This window comes from Morone saxatilis, unplaced genomic scaffold (genome assembly GCF_004916995.1).
Source record: "Morone saxatilis isolate NCDOM2014 unplaced genomic scaffold, NCSU_SB_2.0 Contig5, whole genome shotgun sequence".
NCBI lineage: Eukaryota > Metazoa > Chordata > Actinopteri > Moronidae > Morone > Morone saxatilis.
The window spans coordinates 20452972-20472710 of NW_023340095.1; the positions used below are offsets into that span (position 1 = coordinate 20452972).

The following is a 19739-nucleotide window of genomic DNA, read 5'->3' on the forward strand; positions in this document are numbered from 1 at the left end:
AGAAATCTAAATCACGTGATTAAAATTTAGTTTTAAATTGTGCCCGCAGCCTTTAAAGGTTATTGATAATGTTTAGGTTATCATGACCAAAAGAGGGATAACAGTAAAAATGACAGACATTCTTACCTTCTTTTTTCAGCTGATTAATGTAAAGACATCGCAGTTCAACAAGTGTTCAAATTCTTCCACACACCAGAATATTATGTGTATATAAAATTGCCTCTATAAACAAACAAGACCACTAGTTAGAAGATTGGCTGTTTCTATATAGTTATTCTTAATGCCTGCCACCAGGTCGGATTCAGTTGGATTCCCCTTGAAATCAATGAAATGAGGCAGTGGAAACCCACCTTGTAGGGGCTTTTAGTTACTTGTTGTTGTTAACAAAGTGTCATAATGTATTTTTGTACAGCCAACTATTTGTAAATGGATGTCATTATAACCTTATTTTGGAAAAAAACATCATTCCTCATGGGAGGGACATGAGCCTAATTTCTGCAGCGGAGCCCGGTGGAACATGCCAGGACAAGCTCAAAGTATTTATAACATCAGATCAAAATAGCTATTTGTTAAATGCATTCTGCCGCACAGCCGATGAATCATCCCTGTCAATACAAAAAAAGAGCAGAATAATGGGTGTGGGGTGTTTTCTTTTGAGGGGAAAAAAAACGGAGTGATGGAGAGAAAGTTTGCCTTCACAGCTGTTTTTCAGTCCAGCGAGGGACAGCCCCGAGCTCTGTCTCAGCACTGCCTTACTCAAGATCCAGAGTTACTCGTGTTTACAGGTTTGCCAGTGGGAGCCGAACAACCCAGTACAAACACAGTACACTCTTGTTTTAACCACTGAGCAAGCCTGTTGGAGTATGCTGTGGAGGGGTTAAGAGCTTGGCTCAAGTGCACTTCAGGAGTAATTGTTGATTATGGTTAGGAAGGCCAGATTTTCCCACCTGGTCCAGAATTGGAACTTTCTTTCCCCCCACTCACAGGCCCATCAAGATACTTTCAGGCCAATGATTTCGATCTGTAACCCTCTCCAACCCCCCCGGCTGTAGAATAAGCCAAACCCTTGCTGCCTACATCCACTTATAGAAGTAGACTTTTATCCCTCCTGTCTCCAGTCCTCATGCTGTCTAGTTGTGGAAGCAGCTGGCAGGAGGAACAGACTAGAATGATGCTGACGGCAGGTTAAGATTAACACACACATAGAGAGAGACAGAGCAGAGCACACCAAAGCTCTGTGTAGCAGTCAGTGGTGCTGAATGCAGACCATGACACAGCTCCATTGTCAGTGACGGACTACAGTACACGCTGCCTGTCCATTACTGCTGATGGCAGACCTGACACAAAGCCACGGCCTATTGAAATGAGCGAGTGAATGGGTGCATAACAAGGTCATTAGAGGTGAAGTTGGAGGCAGTAAATGGCCAGAAGGCTGAATTAGACTAATCAGTTGTAGCTTTGTTAAACAGTGTGTCTGATTAATGTTACCTCCGCTGGCCTGTGACTGATGCTGCGACAGATAGACTAAAGCTGGTTTGGAGCTTTAGAGCAGAATTTCATGCAAATATACCCTTTTTGAATAAATATCTAGTAAGTGTAAAGGACTGATACGGCCCCATAAAGATGAGTACAGTGTTATAGTAGAGAGCACTTGAAATTGCACTGCACCCATAAGTCTTGAACTGCTGCGTTTTCAATTTAACTAAGAATACTCTAATATTAAATAATAAAACAGTATCACGTTACCCAGGAATATTTAGGCATGCACAATATGGATTTTAGTTTTTCAGCCAATAATTACCTGCATCTCGTGGCCGATACTGTTAAGATAACTGATAATTTAACATTTTTTGTATTTTAAAAAGAAGTTGATAACCTGTAGTTTATGCACACCTGATAGGAAAGGCCAAGGTGTGGATGGATGATTTTAATAATACTCTGACCTAACAAAACCTCACATCACATGTTAATAGAACAAAAACAAAGATCAGTTTGGACTCTTCAAATGTAAAAAAATAAGAAATTATTTTTAGGAACAGCTAATTTATCTGTTATATACATAATTATATAGATTTCCTATTATCGTAGTATTGTCGAGTATTTTTCAGAATGGGTAAATTCATGAGTTGCCACCATTGTGGATCAGGTTTTAAGTTGGTAAAAGTCTCAAATCTTTTATCTTCCCTCACAAGAAAAGCAACATTCAAAAAATTCAGGTGGTTAATTTAGGAAGCCCTGATTTGATTAATTTTGGGTCTATTTGATACTCCTGAGGTTCACACACACCAGATACATACACTGATATTCAGAACTGATATTGTATCATTCAACTGAAAATGTCAAACAGGAAGTTGTATCTTTTTAGCCAGTACTACTAAATGGAGAATATATTATCTTTATGTAGTCTTTCAAAACTTTTAGTTTTTGTTGTATTTAAAAAATATTTATAACTTCTGTTATTTAAAGCAGCACTAATAAACGCTGTATTAAAGTGGCAATCCTTAAGATTTCAGTCCTGGTTGATTTGGCGACACCTGTAGCTGCTGGTGGTAACAGCAAATGTGATTTAATACCAAAAGTCAAAGAATTATGGGGGCAGTAAAATAAACATTGTCATTTTAATAAAGAAGTCAGTCAATAACTGGCCTTTTTCAATCATCCGTTGAGCAACAGTGGTCTGATTTTCCAGTCCGTGAACAGCAGCAGTGAAAGTAACCTTGGGTACCTGGCTGTAAGTTGGAGGTGTGCAGCCTGTCTCCTGCAGCTCTTCATCTAATAACTTTCTGTGGCTGCTCCGCTACTTCCATTACTCCCTGACATATTTCAGACTAATCCAATTCTGTCAAAACATTCTGTCTTGACATTTAATTAAGTGAAAATCTTCAAGATTGCCACTTTTACTCTGGGTCAAACTTACTCCGACTACATGAAACGTGGAAGTGGTCTCTCATTGTGACAAACCTACAGAGGATTATCACCCATTTTTGTAGTTCCCCTCAGCTGCACAGAGCCTTCCAGCCTCCTTTAGCTCAGTATTTAGTTTTATGGCTCATTTACTTTGTGATTCAGCCTTAACCCCATTCCAGCAAGAGCAGGCAGCTGTTTTTAGCAAACAAGCTCTGATAAGCCCACTGAACACTACCTGCTCAGCACCACACTGCAGACAGATAAAGTTAGTGAGCACTGAGCAGCTAAAGAGACAGATATTTTTCTCAGGTTCTGGTGGAGCTTAAAACAGAGTGAATGTTGGACTTAAATTCATCAGGTAACCAGAAGTGCGATTCCGGCTGAATGATGATGTTTCATCAAGTCTGATGTGTTAACACACTAAGACATTTGCTAGAACAACTCACAACTTTGGCTTTTTCCACTGCCCCCTAGTGGCCATAAAAATGAATTAACCCAGCCTTAATGCTGAAAAAGCCTAAATAAAACCCAAAAACCTAAATAGATTTGATGGGATTCAGCGTAAAATAAATGGATTCAACACTTCATTCATATTCAGTTAAAATCCACAAACTCCAACTCTGGAGCATGATTGTGAATTTATTTACATTTTCAGGTCTATGTGTATATATATATATAATGTGTGTGTGTGTGTGTGTGTGTTTTGCAGGACGATCCTACAGCGTGTTCTCTCAGCGTATGTTGAATCAGTGTCTGGAGTCTCTAGTGCAGAAAATCCAGAGTGGAGTGGTGATAAACTTTGAGAAGACTGGGCCTGACCCCCCTCCTCTAGAGGGTAAGAGACACATTTGTTTGTCATTTCTTCTTGACTCTGTTTCTAAAGGATCTTTTTGTCAACTGCTGCACTGCATCTGTTTGATAAGTAGAGAATCTCTTTGCTTTCTCCCACTCACTGCTTTTTAATCCTCTCTGAGCTTTTCTTTACTGTTCACAAACAGCTGGTGGATGTCACCTTCATATTTGAACTGCCTACACACTTTTACAGTTTATGGAAATCATTTTGTTGTGTTTTCATACCTCACAAGCACGTTCTTGTCTTTAACCTTCTTTACCTTAAACTGCTGATGCTTGTTTTACCTGTGAAGTCAGCTTCCTCTCTCCTGTATGTGCCTCTTTAGATGCTCCAGCTGAGGCAGTGAAGTCCAGTGTACAGCCGTGGCACTGTTGTCACAAGCTAATCTATGTACGACCCAACCCTAAAACCGGCGTCCCCATCGGTCACTGGCCCATCCCTGAGGCCTTCTGGCCGGATCAGAACTCTCCAACGCTGGTAAGAAACATTTGGAAGAATCAGCAGAAATATTGCACCAGAAATCATTTGTATGGTTTAACCATGTACATTTGACACTGTAATACCCTAATGTTAAGGGTTAAGTTATATAAAACTCTTTATATCTATTTCTGTTAATCTAATATTCCAGTCCGCATAAAATATAGATTCACTAATGGAAAATAGACTGGCATTACAAGTGTATTTGTTTGTTTACATGGAAACTAAATATAAAAAGTCAGGCAGCTCCTACAATTATAATGGAGCAAAAGGGGAAGTAGTGAAGATAATAAAACAGAATTACACAGGCCAATTGAATTGCACTATAAAACAATAAAGATACAGGATAGGAAGGTAGCAGCAAGTGACTAAAGGTCTGTTCAGACAGGAAGTGACGCTCCGCCTGCGTATCCGCTCGGATCGGCAGGATCTCACTGTATGCGAGTAAATGCTCGACGCACAACGCATGGAAATGGTTTCAGTGCACTACAGACAATCTAGCCTTGTGCTGCTGCTCTGCCATGTGAATTCCCTCCTGTTAATGTCCTGATAACAGTTAAAAACAGTTATACAGTTCAGTTATGTAGGATATAATTCAGGAAACTCAAACAGCAAGGATCAGGTCCAATTTGTTTGCAGTGTGACATCAGTGTGAACAGTCATGGGACTTTTATGTCACTCTAGATCTGTTTTCGTCACACAGGTAACTTCAGGACTGTGACCTGTTCACACTGCAATCTGATATGGCTAAGCTAAGGCTTGCAGTGTGAACGTGGCCTATATGTTCCCTGTAAACAGAATACACAGTATAAACAGAGGATGAAAAGTTGTTTTTTGTGTTTTTTCTTTCTTTTACAGTGCAACATATTAATGTGATGCAACATGGAATAAAATAGTATTTCTATTTACTTATTACTCTCTCCTTCTCCCAGCCCCCACGCTCAGCCCACCCCCATGTTCGTTTCTCCTGTCTGGACGCGGAGCCCATGGTGATAGACAAGGTGCCCTTCGACAAGTATGAGCTGGAGCCTTCGCCTCTCACACAGTACATTTTGGAGAGAAAGTCCCCGCACACCTGCTGGCAGGTACAGCACCGTCACAAACGCAACACACTGTGAAACTGAACTAACATTTGCACCTGGTGGTTTGACAATGATTTCATTCTGTCACACAGCTGGATGCTAACAGGGAAGTAGTAAAAGCAACATTAGATGTTCCACTGTATTTGCTGTGTGTCGAGAATGACTGACTGAGCAACTGTGACGAACTGTAAACATGGTGACATGCTAACATGTTAAATGGTGCATACTAAATATTAGCAAGCTAAGCTAAAAACATGATGAAATGATGATAAAATGTTACAGGCTAAACATCAGCATATGAAAATCTGAGGTTAAAATGGATGCTAACATGCTAATGTTAGAACAGTAGCATTACAACAACAGTAGCTCAAAGGACAGCTGGGCTTAAGTACCTCAGGGTCTGTAGTCTGTAAACCTGGAGACTTGTTGTTCTCTGCCATCTATCAATACTGTTGATCTACAAATGAACCGGGTTATATGCAGAAATGGAAACGCTTACTTGCTGTTACAGTAAGAAATGCACAGCTGTCATATGCCGTGTCCTACTTTGCTGCATTGAATGTGTGACAGAGGTTAGTTGAGGTGAAAACATTAGCTGAAAAATCACAGAGGGAGTGTTGAAAGTGCAGTCTTCATTTTAAAGAGGGCGTTCATACTTATGTATTGGTTACCCACTGGTAGTGATATTAATGTAAGAACATGGCTCAGGCTACAGGTCTTCATGATGGTTATATCCCAGTGAATCAGCAGTTAACAAAAACAAACCTTAACCTAGTTTTTGTTCTCTGGTTGCAGAGATCTAATGTCACCACATATTCATTTCTCTCTCTCTCTCTCTCTCTTGTCTTTTAGGTGTTTGTATGTAACAGTGCCAAGTACAGTGACCTGGGCCAACCGTTTGGCTACTTAAAGGCCAGCACAGCTCTTAACTGTGTCAACCTGTTTGTGATGCCCTACAACTACCCTGTGCTTCTGCCACTTCTGGGTAAGACTGATGGATTCGTGTCACATTTGGCCTTCGTCCCTTTTTTTTTTTTTTTTTTGTTACTGTCACTGTATGTGCTCCTGTGACATCAATACTCTTGGCATATAGTGAAGAGGAGTCTCAGCATCAGTCCTTTGTTCTGTGTCATGTTATGCTCTTTGTGTTTGGTGTCATGCACTTCCTCCATATTCCTCAGCACCTGTAAATAAATGTGGTGATATGTGCTATTACAGTAAGAGTGTCATTAGCCTGAGTCAATATAATATGCCATTAGTAAGGTCAATAAACTCATTAGGATTTGGGGACTGGCTTGAGAAAACTGAATGAATCCCTGAAAAAGTGTGAAATGTGCAATTTCTCTCTTGTATAAATTTATCACAAGATGCTTTGGTATATTTGTTTTTTGTTGTTTTAAGTACTTGTTGCAGATAAATATCATATTTCAGTATATACTTACCTCTCTTCTTTTTCTTGCTTATTACAGACGACTTGATCAAAGTGCACAAGTTCAAGCCTACCATCAAATGGCGGCAGTCCTTTGAGAACTACCTGAAGACCATGCCCCCATATTACATTGGGGTCAGTGGATTTGGCATCAATCTTCAGCTCTTTATTTTTCATTTGATTGAAATGCGAAGACACTAAGAGCTGCTGCACATGTCTTATTGTGTTGCTGTGTTCTTTCCACAGTCCCTGAGGAAGGCACTGAGAATCATGGGAGCACCAAACCTGCTGGCTGACAACATGGAGTATGGCCTGAGCTACAGCGTAGTCTCCTACCTGAAGAAGCTCAGCCAACAGGTTAGCATTTTTGTGATTGATGATTTACTTATGTATGTTAGTTTTGGTCTTTTTTCATGGCGCTAGTTGACAATAACTAAACCACTGAAAAGCATTGGAAAAAAAAGTTACAAAATGCATGTTAAGATTCAGTTTTAACTTTGGTAATTTTTTACTTCATTTTCTAGTTTTCTGACAGCATTTGAGAAGAGTTTTTTATTTTGTTAGATGCAAAAAAAAGTTTATAATCAGCAAATTAAATACAGGAAAAATGATCAACTTTGGTTAAAAAAATGATACCCAACCTTGGAGTTTGTGTTGTTTATATTGTCTTACACATCAAGTGAGAGCCTAAATGTAACTGCATTCAGAATGCACCCATTCATATTTCTAACTTGCTCACTTTTCCAGTCAAAAATCGAGTATGACCGCCTGATTGCCTTGATTGGTAAGAAGCTGCCACCGGAGGCCGGCATCAAGGTCCGTTGGCGAGGGGGAGGTATATCTCTGGCCCAGCGCAGGGACTTCATCCAGCAGCTGCAGAGTCTCACAGGAGAGGCTCCAGCTCTGCCCATGGAGCTCAACCCCAAAGAGTTTCAGGGCTTTCACCTGGCACTGCTCAACAAGGTACGGTTGGATTTTCATTTCGTCAACAAAATCTAAATTTTTCTCAACTTTTATAAGAGAGAATTATCCAGTCATCATTACACACATCAACATTGTCTGTACTGAACTGCATTTACTTGGACAGTTGTGATTCTGGTGTTCAATATGAGAGTAGTTCCTTGTTCAAATCCACTTTTACTCATTCACTCTCTGCTCAGACTTTGTTTGCCTTCCTGGGTTTCCATCCAAAAATCCTCCTGAGGTGTTTATTGAGATGTTTTATGTAGTTTGTTTGGGTGCTTGAGGGCTCCGCATTGAAAAATTGCCATCTCTCTCAGACTGTATCCACTGTATAACCACTCTATTATGGCCAAAGTACGACAGTATTTCATCAGAAAACGACCATCTTTCCTGACTTGAAGGAAGGCCATATTTAAAGCCCTATCCCTCACTCTACAGTCCTGTCTGTTTTGTGTCCTCACCAGGGCCTGAAGCCGCAGAGCTTTAGGAATCCCTATGACATCCCCCGCAGCCATCTGCTGGACCAGCTCAGCCGAATGAGGAGGAACCTGCTCAACACCAGCGTCTGTAATCTTAGAGGGCAGGACTCCGGTAAGTCACTGTGCAAGTCTGTTTCCCACACCCACTGCTGGGTTGCATCATAAGTGTGCTCTTTTATTCCTGTAACCACACCCAAAACTGTCAATGTCAGGGTAAAAACTTCCACCACTTACTGAAGGTCAGCAAAAAAAGATTTTCAGCTGGCGTTAATTCTCCCTTTGTGTTGCTGAATTTCCCTGTCTCGTGTTCAGACCAGCTTCACAGTGTGCCAATAGCCCAGATGGGCAACTACCAAGACTTCCTCAAAGCTGCTCCTCAGCCCCTTCGAGACGCAGACCCAGAGCAGCCAAAACGCTTGCACACATTCGGCAACCCCTTCAAACTAGACAAAAAGGTAAGTCCCACCGACTCATATCAACCCTAACCCTGATCCTCTTTTATAAGTTACAGACAAATGTGAATTGACCTTCTCCCTCACTCCTCTCTCAGGGCATGATGATCGACGAGGCGGATGAGTTCGTGACTGGCCCTCAGAACAAGGGGAAGAGACCGGGAGACAGCAACAACATGCCGGGTGGGGGCCCCAAGAGACGTCGCTGCATGTCACCTCTGCTGCGTCTGGGCAGGGCCTACACCCCTCCAGTAACACCCCCTGCCAGCCCTCGACCAACAGCAGGTGAGATTTGTGTTGAGACTATAAGACATGTATTTTATTTACCGTTTTATTTAGCATTCCCAATTGCGTCACCCATTGGTTTGTGGACTACTGTTTTAAAGCTTTGTGTCTGGTGTCATATAGTGGTCCTGATTAAGCACACCCTGCTTTATCATCTATTTTACTCTTTACTGGACCATAATTTACAAACTGAACATAATGCTGTATGGAAGAATACAGGGAACTAGCGATTGAGACCATAAACTCATTAGGAAAGTGTTTACTGAGGTAATAAATCAAGTACAACCAGTGGAGTTTCCCCCTCCTGGCCATTAGAAAGAATGCAGGTTTAAGGCACTCCGGATTGGTTTCACTTTTTAGACCTGGAAGCTACATGCACTATTTCTATAGAGTCTATAATAATTGTGCATCTTATTATCTAAAATGATCTGTAAAACTGTTTCAATCACTGTTCAGTTTTGACTCTTTCTAACTTGAATTGCAGCTAGACCTGCTGACACACTTCTTCTAAATCACTCAGGATTAGGCTCTTCACAGTGATATCAGCAGTGGAATACCAGCCTACGCTGTAAAATCTTACTCTGTAACGTCCCTAAAGGTTTTCTGAAAAGCCAAGTGCATTAAAAAACTTTGGTAGTGTTTGGTAGGAAAGACATTTTATTATATATATACATTTTTTTTTTAAATGTTGATGGGTTTTTCCTTTTTAAAAATAAGCCTTTAAAGGTGTCCTGTGGAGTTTTTTGTAAACATTTTCTGTTTACATTCAGTGTGTCTAACTAAAACCCATTGTGTGTATCGTTGAGGTCTAACAAACATGCAGAATGCATTTCTATTGTCATAAAATATTTGCAAAACGTACCATTTATTTACATTTTAAATCTTGCATTGTTTACATCCATGTGCACTTCCTCTTTCCTGCCTTTGTTGGCACATTGCTCCATTTCTTGGCGCTGTACTGCCACCTGTGGACCGCTCCTGAAACACTGCTTCACAGTGCTAATAGTGGTGAAAAGTTAGGGGACACAGATTAAATAAAGAAGGGATTAATGATTGAAGCAGCAGACACAAAGTTGTGTTGAATTCTTTGTCTCTAAGAAAATGATCAAGCTACAAAAACTTTATTATTATTATTATCATTATTATTATTATTATTATTATTTACCTATCATTTACAGTGTAACGGTCTTAAATTGTCAGATGATGTGAACGCAGGAATAAATTCCCCCATCTCTTTCTAAACCTGCAGACATGGACGAGAATGAGGACACACCTGAACCGGACCTGATCATCAACCACCTGAATCAGAACCACTACGGCTCAGAGACCTCGGACTCGGAGGTGGATCATCCCTCGGGGCCTGCAGACCACCAGGAGAACCACACGGCCGAGGACCCCCAGGACCTCCGGCACACGGACGAGGAGGAGAACGGCCGTGCCCTGGCGGGCGAGCTGCTGCCGGGCTGCGAGGGAGGAGCAGAGATGGTCCTGGTGGAGGACCAACCGCACCGCTTCCTGTCACCTGCAGCTCTGAAGAAGCACATTCACACAGAGACGACCAAGGTCAACAACGAGCTGAGGGCACTCATCACCAAGGAGATCAGAAAACCTGGCAGACGTATGTAGCCAAATGTAGCCTTTTCTAAATTTTAGAAGAACGAACTACATAAGTGCCTTTTTCATAGCAATTAAACTTTGTTTTGCCGTCAAAGTTGTTTACAAAAAACAGAAACCTGTGGATTGAACTTGGTTCAAGTCAGTGTTGTAGGCTACATAATAAAAAGTTGTTCTAAGTATCTATTATTTTTATTTGTCTGTATGGCAGCTGATGCTATCATATATATACCACCACACCTATACAGTATGTCCATGCTTCAAATCGTGACCAAAACATGAATAATGACCAATTAATAAAAAAAAATAAACATCCTTTAAGGAAGGAAACTGAGGCAGGTGACAAAAAACTATGTAACAAAGTGTTTAAATATGATTTCAAATCTCTGTGCTGGAGTTAATTATCAGCTGACATGTACACTAGTGTCAGTACATCTGTGATAAACTGATACCAACTGGATTTTAGTCAACAGACTAAGCAACAAGATCATAATAGAAATAATCATTAGTTGCAAACCTAGAACGAATCCTTGATAAGTGAACATTTTCTGAGAAGAAATGGTAATGTTATTACCCATTAGCATTCTGCTGTATTCATAGAGGACTGGATGAAGTGTCCTAGAGACACAGCAATAAACATTCAATACTCATTCTTTAACTTTTTCTTTCTTAGACTACGAGAAGATATTCCTCCTTCTGAAGCAGATCCAGGGCACTCTGGACACCCGACTCATCTTCCTCCAAAACATTATTAAGGAGGCAGCCAGGTACAGAGTTCAACCCTCCTCTGAGAGCATTACTGTCATTACCCTGCTGTCTTGGATAAACTGTGAAGAGAACCATTTGGAAACAACCTGTTTCTTTTGTGGTCACTCAGTTATCTTTGCCTAGGCCCCTCCCTTCACAACTTCCTTCAAATAAAATATCTGCATCCCTTTCCAGACAGGAAATCTGATTATGATTATTATAACGCCTCAAATGTAGCTTTTAATGCACTTACAGTTTGGTTTCTGTAGCAGTTAACATGTGTTTCTATCATTTCTTACCTGCAAAGGTTCAAGAAGCGCGTTCTCATCGAGCAGCTGGAGAACTTCCTGGAAGAGATCCACAACAGATCCAATAACATGAACCACGTGGATACGCTCTGAGACCGGCCCAAACTGAACTTGCTGATAATGACCCCGACAACCCTCCACATCCTTATTAAACCTCCCCTCCTCCTGTACTGGGCCCCCCACGGAGACGAGACAAGACTACATCCAGCCCTCAAACTGTCACCTCTTCAGTGGACTCTTCTTCATTGTCTCAGCATTGTTGATGGTCGTGTTGGTTTGCACACAGTATGAACTGGTTGACCCTGGATGGTTCAAGGGCATTTTTCTGATATCAAAAAGGGGGAGTGTGGAAGAATTTTATCTCCACAGGTGAAGTGTTTGCCTACACAATGAGGTTTTTGGCCTGTAGAACATTTGAGCACAGTTGTTTTCTGATCAGTGAACCCGTCCTGAGGCATTCCCGTTGATTATTCTCCTCTGATTCGGTTTTCTTTTTAAATGACAAACGAGTTTTAAAAAAAAAAAAAACCCTTAAACGAGAAGGTGGAGTAAACGAGGGAGTGCAGGACCTTTCTGGAGAGGAACCGATGGCTGCCTGCGCCCTGGGTGTTACGTTCAGCCATGTCTTATTTGTTGACGACATGACGGGCCGACAGTGTAGGAAGGGTTCAAGTTGTGTGAGTGCGTGTGGTCGCGCGTGCGTTTTCAGCCAACTCAGGGTCAAACGGGATCCAGTGGAGATGCTCATGAAACATTTTTCTCCCCTCATGCCTTTTCATTCGTTCACTTTTCCCTTCTCGTTAGGTTTTCTACTTTTTTGGCGTTTTGTTGTGTGGGAGGATGAGAGTCTGTCGTCGTGTTTGATTGTTGAAATTAACTTTCTACACTCCACTAACTGAAGCACTCCACTGCTGTGCTCTTAAATGGGTATGACTTGGCTCAAATCTTGAATTTGTCAACTTGTGGTTTACCTGCCAGACTGACAATTAATGTTATTGAGTAGTAACTTAAGAATGAATAATTTTTGTTTCCCCCCGGGGGGAAAAAAAAAAGCTGATCTGCATTTTTCGTTACGCCTAGAGACAGTAAACTTAAAAAGTCTGTCTTTATCAATGCAGGTTTTCAGAGAGACCAACACAAAGTAAAATCATTTTGAATGATGCAACATTATTGGTTACAAATGTTGAAATACAGGGACAACAAGCTCAGGAACTAACACTAATGCATCATAATCAGCAATAACATTGGAGCTACTTTTACCCCCATTTTTATCTTTATTTTAGCCTGAAACAGCTGATATGCAACACAAACTGTTGTCCCCTGGAGTGTTGATGAATCGAGGGCTCGGATGCCAGCTTGTCCCAACATGTCCCAACATGCTGGTCGCTGCCAAATAACTTAACCTGCCCACTGAACTCCTCCCCCGCCGTGAATCTCAAACCAACTACTTGTCACTTAACCGTGAATGCACTTGTGTAAATTTGAGAATGTTTATTTAATGTAATTTAAAAGAAAAAAACTACCTTTTTGTTGAAGAACTTTGTTTTCCAACAATCTTCTTCTTTTTTTGTCAGTCCTTTTCAATTTTCTCAAATATACACAAATAATATGAATTAAGGTCTAGAGGTCAAGAGTTGATTTCTGATTCAGAGGGCAGCCCTCTTCTGTTCCCTCCCTCCTTGGACAGGGACCAAAATCTGCCATACTTGTCTTTGTTTGTGAAGAGGCCGCTACCAAAAGAGTATTTTGAATACACTGTAAAGATGTAAATAACCCTAGAGTACTATTTAAAGAGAATGTTCAGTGGAAAACGGCCTTTTTGTAAGTATTTCCATGAATAAAGTTTCTATTTTACACTGTGAAGGGCCATGTAAATAAAGTGTTCTGTAAAGATGTGACTCTACGTGTTTTTGTCCAAGTTTGTTGATCATTTTAGTAACCGTGCATCACACAGGGGAGGGGCTTTTTTAAATTCACAATAATGGGAGGAAAAAAAGGAGCAAAACACCGTTAGTGTAAAAACATGTATTAAAATTTTATTTACAGACATGTACAAAAATATTGTCCCTCTTCCGGAAGTGTCCGTGGACCCTCCTGTTGGTCCACAAATAAATACCAGTAGTGAAATAGGGGTCGGGGGTAGGAGTGTGTGTGGGCATGTGTGTGAGAGGTGTTTGGGTACATGAGTCTTAGGGTGCTTGGTCTGCTGGGTTCATCACTCGGCCCATGAACAAGATGGATCCTGAAATGAAGAACACAATAAAATAAGAGTTAAAGTTACAATTATTCATTTTAGAGGCTTCTACCAGTGCTTTTTTTTTGTACATTTATTTTCTTAAGACACTGAAAAATATGTGTGCTTTTAGCCTCTTTAATTCTTCTGAAGGCATATGTTTGTGGAAAAATTAGATGGTGGAAACTGTTGCACTCTGTGGCATTCATCCATTTACATAACTGTACAGAAGGGGTCACCAAATCAGAAATGTTCCCACACATGGGGCCTTTAACTGCAAATCATGCATATTTAACATTTATGAAAGCATTTTTATCTACCTTCTCAATCAATCAATCACAGTGAACATCAAGTCTGCAAAAACCTTTGTCAAACATTAAGATAAGGCTGAGGGAAGTCGATGATTTTGTTATAGTCACCAAATCCAAAACAATGTGTTGGTCAGTCTCAATGCTTTATGACTTCTCCCAATTTGTTTTTAATAGTTTTTGGACAGTAATGGAGCTCTATGGCACAGAGGAATGAGGTATATCAGACTTTGGATACACTGGTACACTGGTACATGGATCACTTTATTGTTGGTTTTGGTCTTTTTATGAGAATAACATAAGGATAATATAGAATATCATGTTACCTATCTGCTAGTGTAGTCTGCACTGCATTACCTCCCAATAACAATGACAGTGAAAAATAATGCAGATTTAGTGTTCATGTCATGGATAAACTCATGTTCATATCACACCTATGGCTATAATGGCAGAAACATTAAAAAAACACTACAGCATGCTTTGCAAAAAGTGTAACTAAGAAGAGAACTAAGAGTTAAAACATTCAAAACTACTGGTTTGTTTAAGCGGCACCCCTGCAGCGGGAACCAGTCTGATGTATCTACAGAGTAAAATAAATACCTGTGTTAATCTGCCGTAGAAAAAATAAGAACGGCCGGTCCGCCTTGAAAACAGGAGCACGGGATCGTTTGAGTAGCACCATAGCTGCAAAGTTAAGAAATAATGTTTTTTAGCAACCTTATCCAATAACTCTTTGTCCTGTTAAAATAAATGGTTGCAGGTAAGTAGAATTGTGTTGAAATAACATATCACCTGTAGCAGCAGCTGCCTTGGTCCCATCTTCTGTGACTTCTATTCTCACTTCATGGAAGGCATCAGACACATAAAGACTCTCCTCCACTGCAGGAAGAAATACACGTTCAGCTGCGAGCAGAGCTACAGTAATTGTTCTGTGACCAGCAGTTTATGGTACGTTACTCTAATCTGGTAATCTGGGTTATGTTTAAAGCAAAAATACACCCTAAAGTGAACTTTAGTAAACTTCAGCTGGAGCTTTGTCTAGGTATATTCTGTACTGACCTGATATTCCAGTGAAATCAGCTGCTGTTGGGTTAAAGGCGTCACTGATGCCCATGGCGGGAAGCACTGACCTCAGGTTGAACTTGTTCTGCATTCTGAACCTGCGAACACCAGAAAATAATTGTTTGTACATCATCTCCCTCCATGCTGATAAAAACCTGAAAAAGACGTTCAAAGTCTGAGTCTAAAAATCACTTGTAACAGCGTGCATGATCTTAACCTGGGTAGGAAAATGTCCATCTTGGTTCTGCGCAGGCCGGTGTCCCAGGAGGCCAGCTGACGAGCGGTGAGCTGGGACTCGAGGGAGGACAGCGGCGTCTTCCTCTCGCTGGGCAGGACCACCTGCAGGCTCAGGGAGCGTCCCAGGTACGGCAGCTCCAACACAGTGTAACGCTGATCTGACGCCGTCCTGAACTGACCTGCCAAGGAGGGCAACAAGTTCAGGTTTTGCATGTCAGAAATTGTGCAGTAACCTCCTAGAAGTCTTGACATTGCTTAGCATGCTAACACACTACTCTAAGATGGTGAACGTGGTAACATTATACCTGCTAAACATTAGCATGTTAGAATAAAGAATTAAGAATATTTAATTTTTCTTAGTGAAGCTAGAAGATAGAACTGGCAATAGCATGTTAAGGATCCCAAATTTCTTCAAACTATTGGACATTCAGTTTACAATATGATGTGTTTATTTCTATAAGAATGTGGTCTTCCTCTTTCAATGGATGGATGGATGGATGGTGTCTCTTACCAAAGCTGACCTCTGTAGCCTGATACATCATGGGCACCTTGATGGCAGTCCCATCAGAGAGGACGAAGGGCAGGTTCTGGGTGTTGGTGAACAGGAACTGTTTCTGCCAGACGCCCCTAAAGGCCACCGTGTTGACCAGGGCCATCTGCAGCCGGTGGCCCCACCACAGGGCCTCTGCCTGGACCTCCCCTGAGCCCGACAGCTCCCCGCTGCTGCTTCCTGCCTGGAGGTGCCACGTCTCATCTGGGAGGTAATGAGGGAAGGGCAAAGTTTAATGTAAAGCTCATGTGGTCTGTCAGTGTCCAGAATATAGGCTCATCACAAAATAATTAACAGGAAAGGAAAGCTGAAAAAAAACAAAAAAAAACTTTCCTCTACACATAATCATGTATATATTTTTTGCTCTGTTCTTACTTTATTCTGTGAATTTTACTCTACTAAAGAATACTATCTGAGAAGTAAACAACAGTCTTTGGTTGAACTAGTCACAATCTGTAGACACCAGTAACAATTTATAAGTATACATATTGCTTCATGTAAGGGGTCACAAGCCAAAACAGCTAGAACCCACAGCTCTAAGAATTATAAGTTAAAGCTGCTTTAATGGATTTTTTTGGTCACTAGAGGGCAGAGGAACTCCACGACAAACTAACACACAGCCCTGCTGCACTATCGCTCTATATTGTGGTTATGGCTGACAGGGAACAATTGCCTGTTTCCACATCCAGCAGAAAAATGTGCACATTATTATTCCACTGAAGTCACCTTTTAGTTCTGGTGTGCTTTCAATTTACTCCTAAGATAAAAAATTGGTATCTTTTTCTGCTAAATACTCCACTATGTTCACCAGCTCGTCGCTAACTGTATCTGTGTTCTGTTTGATGCTGGGTAGGTAGTGTATAGTGGTTTCATCAAAGCATGTCTGCTGCTGCAGCTGGAAACGAGGTTAATGAGAGCACCAAGACTGAACCTAACAGTGAACGTGCCATAAAACCAAAACAAGGAGCTAAATAAGACTAAAAACCTTCATAGAGCTGCAGAGCTGATTATAATTCTCTGTGGGCTTGCCACAAGCCAACGCTTTCAATCACACACACTAATTTAATTCATTGTCAGTTTAAAAATATTGTTAAGTGGATCTCTAACTGCTTTATAAATCTGTCTTGCTCACCGTGGTTGTTGCCCGCTCGCTCCAGCTGGCTGCGAGTGTGGTTGGGTTGGCTGAAGTTGGCTCGGACCACGCTGGTGTTGGCCCAGGCTGCTGCATGTTTTGTGAACTCAGTCAGGAGCTGGACGCCGCTCTGTACGAATAATGTGCAGGTCTGCTGCAGCCACATCCCCTGGCTGGTGTTGCTTATGTCACTCTGTGAATGCAACAGGAAGTCTTGTACCTGGGCATCTGCATGATGGGAAGACAGAGGACGGGTTAGATGTGCTGGTTCGATACAGTGTATAGCTGTTTATGGAAAAATGTGTGCGCCACAGAGCTGTACACCATTATAATGCTCCAAACTGTTCACTATGTTAACTTTGGTCAGAAGCAGTTTCAGTATCTTATCCATCATCTGCACTGCCAAAGAAGTATAATTCACACCACTGGCACTGGAAAATGACTTGTAAAAATCTTCACAGCAGAAGAGTCATTACTGAAATGGATTCAACTCAACAGCCTTGCTTGTTTTACCAGCAACTTAACTGAATTTGCACCATATCCCTGCAGCACTGAGCACAAACAAATGCTCATTTCAGCTTTGCATAACACATTCTCTCAGTCTGGTGAGCACCACAGACCACAGGGATCCTCTCATCTGATAAACTCTGCCCATTTTCAAGTAAAATGATCCAAATTGAAGTCGAACACACAGTTTCTCATGGCTGCAGCATTGCATTAGTATGTAGAAGCAGTCAAAAATTCCCATGTTTTGTTGCTGTTTTTTCACTCATTGAGTAAACTTTTGACCTCTGCCTCTGCACTGAATGTTTCTTTGTATATTTATATCATTTATCTATAAGATAAGCAGTCATTGTCAGGAACAAAGCATGTAAGCAGTACCTACACAATGTGATCTCTACCAAAAGATGGCATCTTTCCTGTGCAGCAGTGCAAAACTTGTCGACTACAGATTTACCATCGGTCTGTACTAACTTGCAAAATCGATCAGAAAATAAATCTATTTTGATAATCGACTAATTGTCATTTAGCATTACCTTTGCTGTTGAGAATGTGCTTGAGCAAACCAGTTTTACAATAGCTGCAGCCCTTCATGGTTTCCTTTGGAGTTGATGGAAATTATTTTCAGATTACAGCCGACGTAGCGGGTTAAATTAGAGCCCAATATCATCAATTTCCATCCCTGACTGTCATGTGGGATCTCATCATGGGAGTTAAAGAGACAGTAGCTCTAACTCTCATTTCTGTTTGTAATTAAACACACTGACCTCTCGACCCCTAGGCCGAGCTGCAGGAGTGGTTAATGAGATTAGAGTTGGTGTGGAGGCAGGTATTATGGCTCCAGACACCACTGTGCTCTGCAGGGCCAGCAGCAGCAGCAGCAGCACCGCTCCACACCACCTGGTACCAACAGCACTGAGGGCCACCGACAACCTCCAACCCCACTCTCACAGCACGAGGAGCACCCAGTGCTACAAGCTCTGCCTTTTTCATCTCCATATCAAAAACTTGGGATGAATCCTACCGTTCATGTTGTACCCGAGTGTTCCCTCCAGCTGAGCCAGCGTGTTGCCCCGGGCACCGAGCTGCAGCAGCCCCAGAGACACGGAGACGCTCACTGGTGACACGATCAGGTTGGAGTTGTTCTCTGTCTCTGTGAGCGTCTGGTAGAGGCTGACGGCGAACCTGCTGTGCAGCTCTCCCATGCTGTGCTGAAGGCTGCCGTTACAGTGGCTTCTCTCCACCAACCAGAAGCAAATGAAGAGTGAAGCCACTGGCAGGCGACACATGTCCTCAGTGCTGCAAGAGGGGAAGTGTCCACAGGGTGCAACAGGTGGCCCAAAAGACTAAATCCTGTAAGCCCAAAAGACAATAAAATCAATAACCCACTGAGGTCAGCGAGGTCAACCAACAGGCTGAACTGTTGATCTTCAGTGGAATCCACATCAGTATTGTAGTGATATGGTTCTCATTGATCATTTTACAAAAACGTTTTGCTGCAGTTTAATGTAACACATAAAAATGGAACATTTCATATGTGGGTTTTGCATACATGAATGAAATTTCTTCCACTGCAAAATAAAGTTTAGTTGACATATAAGTGTTTCATAAATACTATATAAATATTGAGCAACATGAAGTGACAAAATCCGAAAAGACATAATCACTAAACATACACAACAAATGTATGACATTATTATCAATTTACCCAGACGTGTTCAGGAAGAATTGCATATGACTGTGGTAAACTTCAGAATTGTCGAAATCAGAACAGTTTAAGCAGACTGTAAAAATACTGCCAAGTACCATACAGCCATTTAAGCCATCTAATCTTGTAATTAGGTAATGTTTCATCACTTACTGTGACATGCAAATATCCAAAACTAACTAAGTACATTTACTTGAGTGATTCAATGCAATGCAATACTACAAAAGTAGCTCCATCTTGCCTGCACGTTAATGCATGATATAATAATAGTCATAATAATAATCCAATATAGCAATTTAACACCCACTGGGGCCATTTTTCTGCATAATCAGCGCATTTACCTTTGATTGCAGTGTGTATTGCTGATGATACTTAATGTATACGTTTACTGAAGTTTAAGAATATTTACTTA

At 41.3% G+C, this 19739-nt stretch overlaps 2 protein-coding genes across 2 annotated transcripts in view; one reads left to right on the top strand and one right to left on the bottom strand.

Moving 5' to 3' along the window:
- Nucleotides 1–13494, top strand: part of ints6 (integrator complex subunit 6) — a 21836-nt gene extending 8342 nt beyond the window's left edge. The window contains exons 6-18 of the mRNA XM_035676898.1: nucleotides 3617–3742; nucleotides 4086–4237; nucleotides 5170–5322; nucleotides 6172–6304; nucleotides 6789–6883; nucleotides 6995–7105; nucleotides 7496–7711; nucleotides 8176–8302; nucleotides 8503–8645; nucleotides 8741–8927; nucleotides 10177–10545; nucleotides 11215–11308; nucleotides 11596–13494. Coding sequence (XP_035532791.1) covers nucleotides 3617–3742; nucleotides 4086–4237; nucleotides 5170–5322; nucleotides 6172–6304; nucleotides 6789–6883; nucleotides 6995–7105; nucleotides 7496–7711; nucleotides 8176–8302; nucleotides 8503–8645; nucleotides 8741–8927; nucleotides 10177–10545; nucleotides 11215–11308; nucleotides 11596–11689 — 2000 coding nt within the window. The 3' untranslated portion in view covers nucleotides 11690–13494. The remainder of the gene's footprint in view (nucleotides 1–3616; nucleotides 3743–4085; nucleotides 4238–5169; nucleotides 5323–6171; nucleotides 6305–6788; nucleotides 6884–6994; nucleotides 7106–7495; nucleotides 7712–8175; nucleotides 8303–8502; nucleotides 8646–8740; nucleotides 8928–10176; nucleotides 10546–11214; nucleotides 11309–11595) is intronic.
- Nucleotides 13495–13669: 175 nt separating this feature from the next.
- Nucleotides 13670–18958, bottom strand: serpine3 (serpin peptidase inhibitor, clade E (nexin, plasminogen activator inhibitor type 1), member 3). Its single transcript, XM_035676989.1, has 8 exons — nucleotides 18644–18958; nucleotides 17119–17346; nucleotides 15948–16190; nucleotides 15417–15615; nucleotides 15197–15297; nucleotides 14930–15016; nucleotides 14738–14821; nucleotides 13670–13838 (listed from the first exon to the last, which is right to left on the bottom strand). Exons 1-8 carry the CDS (start codon nucleotides 18906–18908, stop codon nucleotides 13786–13788), a joined length of 1260 nt encoding a protein of 419 aa, XP_035532882.1. The 5' UTR covers nucleotides 18909–18958; the 3' UTR covers nucleotides 13670–13785.
- Between the last annotated feature and the right edge of the window lie 781 nt (nucleotides 18959–19739).